Source organism: Camelus ferus, chromosome 5 (assembly GCF_009834535.1).
Source record: "Camelus ferus isolate YT-003-E chromosome 5, BCGSAC_Cfer_1.0, whole genome shotgun sequence".
Lineage (NCBI taxonomy): Eukaryota > Metazoa > Chordata > Mammalia > Artiodactyla > Camelidae > Camelus > Camelus ferus.
Genome location: NC_045700.1, coordinates 70,464,811 through 70,475,962, shown reverse-complemented (window position 1 = coordinate 70,475,962; position 11,152 = coordinate 70,464,811). Strand labels below are relative to the sequence as shown.

The 11,152-nt window shown below is 38.2% G+C and overlaps 1 protein-coding gene across 2 annotated transcripts in view; it reads right to left on the bottom strand.

Moving 5' to 3' along the window:
- Positions 1–4,252: 4,252 nt before the first annotated feature.
- Positions 4,253–11,152, bottom strand: part of TRAK2 (trafficking kinesin protein 2) — a 58,730-nt gene continuing 51,830 nt past the window's right edge. For both annotated transcript variants that reach the window (XM_032480067.1, XM_006189946.3), the window contains exons 15-16: positions 10,727–10,832; positions 4,253–8,207 (exon numbers count right to left, since the gene is read on the bottom strand). In XM_032480067.1, the coding sequence (XP_032335958.1) occupies positions 7,529–8,207; positions 10,727–10,832 (785 nt within the window). In that variant the 3' untranslated portion in view covers positions 4,253–7,528. The remainder of the gene's footprint in view (positions 8,208–10,726; positions 10,833–11,152) is intronic.

Below are 11,152 nucleotides of genomic sequence, written 5' to 3'. Positions count from 1 at the left end.
TTTATTTTTTCTAAATAAAGCTGCTTTTCCTCATTCTAGAAAAAAAAAACTTTCTTATTAAAGATAAGTGGCTTTCATTTTTACTTTGCTGCATGTCACTATAAGAAATATATTTTACACATTTTATAATAAAAATTTGCATGGAATAATACCCTTGCTACATACTAGTCTCATCTATTTCTTTTTCTTCTATTTAAAATGGAAGCTGATTATAAATACACCAGATTGATTTCATGATCCTCTGATGAGTCACAACTCAAAGCTTTCAAAGCACTGTTATAAATTCACCTGTTCATTCTACTCCGTATTTATTATCTACTGTGTTCCAGGCACTGATGTGAGGTGTGGGGAGATACCTCAGCTCCTGTGCTCCATAGAGCTTAGAGACTGGTGGGGAAACAGACAATTTATAATATCAATAAAAGCACAACAAAGCTTATATTAAAGCTTTCACCACATGCAGTGGGAGTGGGTAGCAGAGATTTCTCTGTAGTTTAATGAGTCAGACCACAGTTTTGATGAGAGAAAGAATTTGACTAGCTTTGCAGATTGGAAAGATCATTTTGACTGCAGTGTTAAAAAAAAACAATTGGAGGGGTCAAGACAGGAGGGAGAGAAACCAGTTAGGAATCTGTGGCAGCGGTCAAATGAGACCCAACGGTGGCCTCAATCGAGAGAGTTGCAGTGGGGATGGGGAGAAGAGGACACGCTAGGACTTGGCGATGATGCTTCCTGGGTTTCCGGCTCAAGCACTTTCCGGTGCCATTATTGTGATGAGAAAGTCAGGGGATAAACAGGCTCAGGGGAGCAGATCATGATTTCAGGTCCAGACTTACTGAGTCTGAGGTGCCCGGGAGACATCTAAGTGGTGATGTCTACTTCAGAGTTTGTTACATGTTCTGTGGAATTCAAAAGAAGAGTCTGGGCTAGAAACACTTTAGGAGTCTTCAGAGTAGATAATATTTTAAGCCACAGGAGTGGATGAGATCACACAGGGAAAGAGTGTGTGTAAGAAGAGAACAGGGTCTAGTACAGAGCCCCGGGGAACACCGCTGTTTATGACAGTGTTTCTCAAAGTGCGGTCAGTAGGTTAGTTAAAGCTGTATAACCATCACTTGAAGGAAAGTGGCTTAAATCAAAGAGGTTTATTAATTTCATGAAACACAAAGTCTGGAGGTCGTGTGACCAGAGTTGATACAGACTCAGAAATGTCATCATATATTTAATACCTTGTAATAGCCTATAATGAAGGGGAATATGAAAAGGAATAGATACATGTGTACAACTGACATCACTATGCTGCACACCAGAAATTACACAACATTGCAAATCAACTATATTTTAATAAAAGAAGAATTTTAAAAAGTTGCTGCCAAAAAAAAAAAAACAAAACAAAACTGAGTTCTTTCCATTCTTCTGTCAAGCCAGCCTCAGCGTGTCGCCGGAGGGGAGCCTCGGAGCTGCACCGTGGCTGCCACGACTCCAAGCACCATGAGCAGACGGGGTGGAGACTACCGGGAAAGCTAAAAGGGAGGGAAAGATGTTACCAAGAGAACAATGGGATTGGATATTTACTTCAAGTCCATTTATTGTGTGAAAATTCATATTCAAATGCTTTCTTATGATTTAAAAAAAAAACAAAAACAGGATTTGGGTCTTGTGTGGAGAGTGGCTAAAAACAAAGATACAAAGGAGCAAGCACTGAAGGAAAATCCCAGCCACTTGGCTAGGCTGAGGCTTAGCACTAATTATTTTGGGATTTTTTTTCCCCCTCTTTTCCTCTTTTTAGAGACGAGTACTTTTTCGCTCCGAAACAGTAGAAGGGAAGGAAATGAAGGCTTCTAGGAGCTAAGGGTTAACTGCTCTTCTCTTTGAATTTAGGGAAACTTCGGCATTGCATAAAAAGCTCTTTCCAAAGACCAGGGAAGGGGGCTGGTGCTACTAACATTCTCAGTAACTTTCCCCAAAGCAATGTGCCTTAGTATTTGGAATGCAGGTGGAGGAGGCCAGAATACCAACAGGATAACCAAGTGTAAGGTGAATAAATGAATGAGAGAAATTGTGACTGAACAATCCACATAGGTCGTCAGAGTTCATCTGCACATTGCTTGGGGAAATGGGCCCCATCCTGTATGGTGCAGTGGCTCTCACGAAGTGGCAAATGTGATCAGCTGGTGAGCATTCTCCATGAGAATACTTCGTGTGCAGAAAAGACAGTGCTCTGTTAAGGAGCTTGTCATTTTCTTCATGTTGCTCAGTTTCCTTTGATCATTTCTTGTTTTTCAGAATCGGAGTTAGGGGTGCTATGCTAACTCCCAAAGACCCACTCGTCAGTTCCCAAATGGCTCCTAGCCAGGGAGCCACAGGAATCACACAAAAGCGTGCCGTGCCACCCTCATACTTCTAAAGAGAGGCAGCTGCCCTAAGCCCTGGTCTTTAGGGGGCTCTGCATCACAGGTGTACACAAAACCCAAGCTTACTAAAGAACACACAGGTCCTGGATCTGGAGCTCAGCTCTGCAATAGTAGGACCCATCCATTCTGAGCATCCATTCTTACCATTAACACCAGCAGGCTCCAGGGGAGCACTTCACATCTCTTGCCCTTTATGTTCGAAACAAAAGATGACTGTGTGAACATGCTTCAAGGTTTCTTGGGTTGTGCTGCTGAAGTCAGAGACACTGCTTTGGAATGCAGGAGGGATGGGGGCCCCAGCAGCAAGGTGAGAGGAGAGGAAATTCATCAAAAACTCTCAGATAGCATGAATACATAGATTCAAGCTTAGTGAGATACCATTTTCCAGTGGTACTGTGCATCCATTTTTTGTCCTTTTCATGTTTTCATTTGTAACTCCACAGGAACTCATTATTGGAGTGGTACTTGCAAGAACTACATAGTGTGGCTGAAGAGAATTTTGCAATATGATTTTTTTTCTTCCAAGTAAGTTTTATAATTTAAAATTTTTATTTATAAATTTTTTTTTTAATGGAGGTACTGGGAATTGAACCCAGGACCTCACACATGCTAAGCACAAGCTTTACCATTGACCTATATCCTCCCCACTGCAATATATAATTGCAATATGCAATTCTGAGTACCTTTAACTTTATATATGTATACAGGTCTAGATGGAGCATGAATGAATCATGGTGCCAATTCTTTCCATTACAGTATGGATCTAGAGATTGCTTTGAGAGATGGTGAAATAGCTAATAAGTGGTAGTGAGTTATATGAAATTAAAATACTTTGTAAAATTTTCTGGCCTGTTGTTGTCACGTTTGAATGTGATGTGAAATTCTTACCTTTAAACAACTTAGCGATTTTGCTGAGAAGGCAAGAAAAATTAATTTAATGAAATAATACTTTGATTTTCATGTATTTTTCTTTAACATTTCACATCACCTTTGGTATGCTTCACTCGTACTTTCTTCCTGGCTGCCAGCCAACAGTTGTGTTCTGGCATCTTTGCCAAGCCTGCACAGCAACATTTGTTCACTTGAAAATTGTATAGCATTTAGTCCTTATTTCACAAAAACTAATGAAAAACAGAAATACCAAATTTGATATTAACATAACTCAAACTAAATATGATAGAAACAGAGGTGAAAGTCAGCAGGATGCTGAAAGCCTCAAATCTTTACCCTAATCAGATTTTTGAAGTTAAATACATCTATTGATAATCATTGCGAAAGAAAACACAATTAAAGATGCTGGGAATATCACTAAATTATATATCAAAGAAGTTGAGGCTCATACTTCATTTATTTCTCACAAAATGTTCATATTTCTAAATGAATATTAAATGAATTTTTAAAAAGATACAGCAATTAAATTGTGACAGAGAAAAGAGAACATCAAAGAACCTTTTCTATTAGAATCTAGCAATTTTCAAACTTAATTTCTTGCAAATAGTTTCTAAATAGCTTAGAGTATCAGTAGTAAATTCTGGACTATAGGAAAAGAACTGCTTCATACTTCCTATTTTCAAATTAAAGATCTGCCTATCAACGACTTTAGGTTTTATTTTTTTGTTGCTGATAATTTGCTAAGGAAACAACATGGCTATTCCATTTCTAAAAAATCTAAGAAAATACAATAAGATCTGTTTACTACTCATGACTATTATTGGTTTGTTTTGTGTTGGTTTGGCAAATAGAGGTTGTTTTCTGTACCAGAAACAACCTAATGGAAAGGAAGGACAAGCAGGATTATCTGTGAAAAGAACTGGGACAAAAACACAGGAAGACAAATGAAAATTTAAGAAGATACTCATGTTTATTATCTGATTTACATTTGACAAAGCAAAGGTAGGTGCACAAAGAGCTGTTTGACAAAGTCAAGCCCCAGATATCAAACAACAGCATCTCCCTGGCAGCCCCAGAGGGCACCAATGCCACTCCCAGGGGCTGGGCTGGCAATGCAACCACTCAGCCACTACACACTAGGAGCTCGAGTTTCAGATGTCAAAAGTCAATATTACCAGCAAGTACTAATTATGTACCAGAATGTTCAGAAAAAATAACAGGCTTTGAATACTGTATAAAATACATCTTTTATAGAGAATAGGCTCTTGTGAGCTGCCTTTCACTTATTCCCTCCCTTTGCCAAAGCCTGTTCATTCAGGTGAAATCAAGGACATATAGTACAAAATTTGTTTAAAAATTACTTTAACAATGGGCATTAATTTTTTTCCCAAGACCCATGCCTAAGGCTATTTACATCAGATTTGGGATCATCATAATTCAGGAGAACTTTTAATTCTGAGTTCACAGGGAAGGTATCCATCCTAGGAGATAACAGGATACTCAGCAATACCTGAGGTATAATCATCGAAAACCTTCAGAAGGAAAAAAGAAGACTGAAGTTTCCTATACTGGCATGAGAGTACATACACAGCTGATACAGAAAAACTAAAATGAAGGAAAAAAAAAAAAAAAGAAGAAAAACTGAAATGTGCACAGTGCTAAAACCTAACAGATAAATTAAGAAGGAACTTGCTACAAGGCTCCAGTTCTTACTATACTTTACACACAATTTCATTATAATAGAGATTCTCAGGCTGTACCAAAGATGATTTTAGGTGGAAATTTCAAAAACAGCAAAACTCAATTTCAAAACAGGATTCATTTCTAGAGACAAGCACACACCAGTGTACAAGCACTGTGTTTCTGGTGGAACACCAATGTCAATTTAATTTTCAAAAACCAAGGTCTGGTCCTCTTTAATCAGATGGGCTTGTTTGGCTGTGAATACATCCTCACTCTGCCTCCAAAGTGATCATTTTAGCATCGGTTATTTTAAAAGGATACTAATTATACAGAACACTTCAAAATCTATCTTAATTTATAGTTGTTTATATAATATACATAAAATCTGATCATTTAAAACTTTGTTCTACTCTCTGGCCCCATATTTCCTAATCCCTGATGTTTCTTGGAAACTGGCAACAGGAAGGTTGCTTTCTTAGAGAATAAATAAAAAAAACTTAAAGAATTGGCTAAAATAAGCACCCCAGAATTACTTTCTTGAAATAGAAACTCGAATATTATCATTTAAAATGTGAATGGGAATATTTTCGAAACTGAAACATCAGGAATTCCTCTGGTCCACATTCAGGACACTTATATCCACTTCCAGACCAGCTGGAATTCCTTTCTGAACACCTATGTACGATCTGCTGACTTCAGAATGACTGAGCAAAGGGGAGAGAATGGGGAGAGAGGACAGTCTCACTTTTTGTTTTTAAGAAATTTATTTAGGAAAGTTTTATTAAAAGATCATAAAAAGCATGGAAAACTCACACATTCTTACTACTGCATGTGTGTTGCTTTTTAACCCTTTTGAGCACAGAGCTCTTCCTGAGGAGAGCGAGCTCAGGAGGACAGAAGGACCCTCCTCTGGCCCGTAACAGGGGTCTGGATGCGAGTCAAAGGAGCAACACTCATCAGGAATTCTTCAGAAAACTGCCTTTCAGTTAAGTCAGAACAAGGGAGCAAAACATTTGCAAATTAGGCACCCAAAAGATCAAATAACATGCTTCCCATTTTCAAAAATAATTAGCCCCGCCTTCATCTTCGCCCCATCATGTCTTTCATGGAATGGCATTTCTTTCTGAACTGGACTGCCGAGATAAAGCCACATCATCTGACCATCTGACAAGGAGCAGACCTTGGTCAGCAACACTCAGAAAACAGATCTGTTTCTCTTCCCACTTCACAGCCTTGTGTCACACTGCTCAAAGCTGAAACTTAAAACCTAATCCCGGAGTTTCACTTTGTTGTTTCACATCATTTGTTTAAAAAAAAAAACAAAACAAAAAGGAATCTCAGAGAAAAAGCAAAGCTTTGACTTTCCAATTAAAAAGTTCATTCTCTAATTCTACAGATATCAAGAAAAAGGCAGATGTATTTTAATTTTATTTTGTATTAAAAAAAAACACAATCTCAAAGCAAGCACCTGGGTTTTACTTCAGTTTATAATAATTCACTGTGCCTGAGAATTTTTGTGCAAATACATGTCACCTTTCATTAAAAATATGCATAGCGCATTTTGGAAAAAGTATAGTTGCAACCAACCTTCCTTACAAAAAAACTTACAGACATAAACACACAACATTCTCTAATTCCTATTGATTGCACTTCTGGTTTAACCCTTCCAGCCTCCAAGAAAATTTGAAAGACATGTAATTATTTTCATATGCCTTGGCTACTACACTTATCCGAAGAAATATTTTGAAAACAACTTTCCTTGGTTCCAATTTCCCATATTTTCCTTCTTAAAGTAAATCTCTCCTACCCACTACTCATGTTGTTTTGGGCGGATGTTGTATAAAAAATACAAATTTAAAAAAATGAACTCTTGTTAATCACAGATACAAAAGGAATGTGGATGATGTTTGGGCTCCCAGTGGCTCAAAGGCCCGAAAAGAGAAAGCAAAAAGGGAGTCTCCATTATTCTGATCTTATGAAAAAGGTAAAATTCCTTGTATGATAACTACTCCTTGATGGATACGTAGTTTAACCAGACCTTAACAGGGGCCAACATAAAAGCCATCTCATTGTTGTCTCAGTAACAGGCCAAGCTTCCAGCAACCTTCCAGAACAGCTTTCAACAGGCAATGGTCAAAGTAGCCTTTTTCCCTCCCATCTCATAACCTGGGTTCCCTGCTTATGCTCACCAGAAGTAAATGTGCTAGCAAGTTCAGTCTTTCTGGTATGTTTCAATATTACTGAATTGATTTTCTTTTTTATTTTCAAGACAAGAAAAAACAACTGAAGGACTACATTAACACTTTCATCCTTCTCTGCCTCCAAACAGTCATGACCCATTTATTTATACCTTCAATTTATCAGACGAACCTCCTGCTTTGGGGCCTCATCGCAATTCTGTTTCCATTCTTCCACTTTCCCTTTCCCACATCCACAGCCCTTCTGCAACATGCCTCTTCTCTCAGACAAGACCACATGTATCAGTGCAAATCTTTCCTTCATGTGCTAATTTGTATAAGAGGTCAGCCAACTGCTGACCCTCAGTTCTCCTTCAGGATATCCATTTTGGGTGAAGATGTGCAAACTGGGGTGCCAAAGCTACCCATCATGACTGGAAGACTCTGGTTCCTCCTCAGTCCACTCAATAAATTGCTACCTGAACTTAAATAAACAGCAGAGTTTGGTCTTTGAAGACTATTTTCTGCCTCTTGGCTTCTTCCATTTTTCTGGGCCTCAGGGGTTTTGATCACTCTGGCTATGCCCAGTCTCTTCAGCCTGTCCACTAAGTTCATCTTCAACTGGCCAACATCAGGAGGGTTCCGGGATGGTCTCAAGCCATACATCTCCTGGAGGAATGTTTCCGCTGGTCGGGAGGCCAGAAAATTTTCAGAGAGGTGGACTCGAGGCTCATCAGGCAAAGGAGAAGGGCAAGGTGAGTGAGATGGTGAATTGGGTGGTGTGGAAGGGATAGCCAGGCCTCTGGGGAGAGGCTGGAGGAGGGGGATCTCTGAAACTGGACTGTGGTACACTTTGGCAGAGATGCCTCGCTCTTGCAGAAGTTTGGCCAAGCTCATGGTGCTGCTGAAGGTTATGGTGGAATCTCGTCGATTGGTGATGGACTCACCAATGCTGAGTCTATAGGACAGAGCAGGAGAATTCACCGCCGTGTTTGATGAACTGCTACCACTACTTCCACAGGATAAGGAGGGGAAGCCAGTGCTTTCCAAGAAAAGAAAGAAAGAAGAAAAGCAGGACAGAGAGTTTAAGAATAAAAAGTAATCCTGAGTCAGCATTTTAAGTAATTATAGCAGTTAGCCACAGCAAATACAGAGGAACAGCCAACAAAATATCAGTATCTGAGGAATGAAGTTTTTGATGCGTTACTTCAATAATTAGTTTTTTGTAATTTGTAATTTAGTCATTAACTTATTGAAACATATTTCTTTTCACAGCATATGAAAAAGTTTACTATGCGCTTAGATAACTTTATTCTTAAACTTTGACTCTAAAATATGTATCTGTAGAAATACAACTAAATTTTATGATAAAAATAAAAGAAATTTAAGTATTAAAGAAAGTAAGCTTTAGAAATTTCTCTTGATATAACCATTCTATAAAGTAAAATATACCGAGACAATAATCCATGATTTAACAACTCTTCAGCCTTTCAGAAAATACAATCTTTCATAACTAAGCCAAAGTTGCTCTTCTAAAGAGAAATTTATTTTTTTAATCTTTCAATTTTTATATGACTGAGAACAAATAAAGTTCTGTTAAATTTCCATTTTTAAGAATGTTAATTCCAACCAACAGTAGTATAAAGACACCCATGGAGTGAATGTTTCTCAATCTTGACTTAAAGCATGTATTTCTGGGAAATTAAAAATAATCAAAAGCTTCAACAGCTATTAGAATCTTTCTTCTTAGTCTATGTTTTGTTAAAAAGAAAAAAAAGCTAAATAAAAAATCATCTACTCAAGGAAATGGAGAGGTACTTCTTTAGCAAATGTTTCCCCCTTGAGCAAATGTTAATAGCATCTGATAGATAAACTTTCACTTTAACACAAAATACTCAGAATATCTAGATGTGAAGATTTTTTAAAGATTATGAACAAAATGCAGATCTAGGATTAATAAATAAACTTTGTAAAGTACTAACTTGTATTAAAGAAGCAAATGCAAATAAGTTTGACTACTTCTCAGTACCACTAAGAAACTCTTATCTATTGTACTCCCAGTCTCTCACCTCCCCATCCCTACTTAATTGTAGAATTTCCTGCCCTTTCCTAAACTGTTCACTTCATTACCAAACAAAACAATGGTATCAAGAGTACTGAGGTACCACTGAGAGTCTTCTCACGAACCAACTTTTTTAAAAACTATTACCCTGTTGACCATAAGAACAATGTGGAAAAATCGCAGACATGCCTGTTCATTACAGACTTTATTGAGGTCTTTATTGGATACCATCCAAATGCTTCCCTAAACAATCAATTTGCTTCTGTCTTATAGACATAGTGAATCATAATCTGATGTCCCTCTACTTTGGCAGCTAGAAAGTTATGACTCAAATACACAGCTCACCTTGCTTAGCGAGTATATAAGATTTGAAAGTACAATTGTGCACTAGTTTTATTCCCCTATCCATTTTATATCCTTACTCTTCATTCCTCTTTGCTTCATTTTTTCCCCCTCTACTTATAGTTAACATTATCCCTGCAATGCTCTCAATATCTTTGAAAACTACCTTTGATTCTCTTGAGAGTTGGTAGGATAGAAATTACAGCAATATTGCTTATTGTTCTAGCCCGGGTAGTAAATAATTTGGAGTGCCCAGAGGGTTCTGGCATTGTCCTCAGCTTCTGGGAGGTAACCTATGCCATATCTGCTAGAAGGGTGTTTGTTTAGGATGGGGCTCGCCACACCAGATCTGGGGATGGACCTGGCCGCACCTAGTAGTTGACAACGGGGGCCGGTCATGCCAGAAAGACCAACCATGTGATTTAGGGGGAAGCTTGGGTCAGTGGACCTGGAGATGGGTTCAACTATATGGGTAATCAATCAATCATGCCTTACACACTGAAGCCAAAGTAAAAAATCCAGACACTGGGGCTTGGATGAGCTTCCCTGGTTGGCAATACTCCGTGTGCACTGTCACACATGGATGCCAGGAAAGTAATGAATCCTAAGGACAAGGGAAGCTTCGTGTGTGGAACCCTCCCAGACTCTGACTTGTCCATCTCTTCCTTCAGCTAATTTTAACCTGTAACCTTTCCCTGTGATAAATAGCAACCATGTGCATAACAGTTTCAGCGAGTTCAGTGAGTCCTCCTAGAAAATTTATCAGACAACAGAGTGGTTTGGGGAACCTCTGAACTGGCAGGTGGTATCAGAAGTGAGGGTAGTCTTGTGCAGAGGATGGGTTCCTCAAATCTTGCAGTTTGGCTAACTCTGGGTATAGTCTGGGTCATTTACTACCTGTCTGCCCTTGGACCATTCACCTGAAATTTCTATGCCTCACTTTTTTCATTTAGACACTACATACTCACTTGCCCTGACTACTTCAAAGAGATATAATGATCAAATGAGAAAATAAAATGTGAAAATATTCTAATGAGAAATCATCACAGACATTAATTAAAATTCTAGGAATTAAAATGACAGTCATTTAAAAAAGAAATTCATGAAGACATAGTTGAGGTAAGAAGTAAGGCCTCAAATTGCTGACACCCTCTTACCTGGGGGTAACCTGAGTGATATCCGAGGGATGTAAAATCCTACAGGTGGTAAAGGTGAACGTCGAGTTTGTGCATGACAGACATTTTCCTGGGTGTGAGGTTGCAGCTGCAGCAGGGTTTTTTAGGGAATCAAACACAAAAGTGAAAGAATATGTTAGCAATGTAAAAAGTTCATCATTATTTATTAATAATACATCATTTATCAAGTGTCTTTTGTACAAAAGTCTCCAAATCTAGAAATGAAATATACATATTGCATTTGTATCCACTGGTTGGTATATAGCTAACTCCTTCAATAATTTAAAACTGTAATTCAAAAGGATTTAAAATAGCTTACAAACAAGAGAGAAACACATTTTTGAAAAAAAAATACTAAAAAAACCCCACCCAGAACTAGTCATCCAATCCTTCTAGCCAAACTATCTA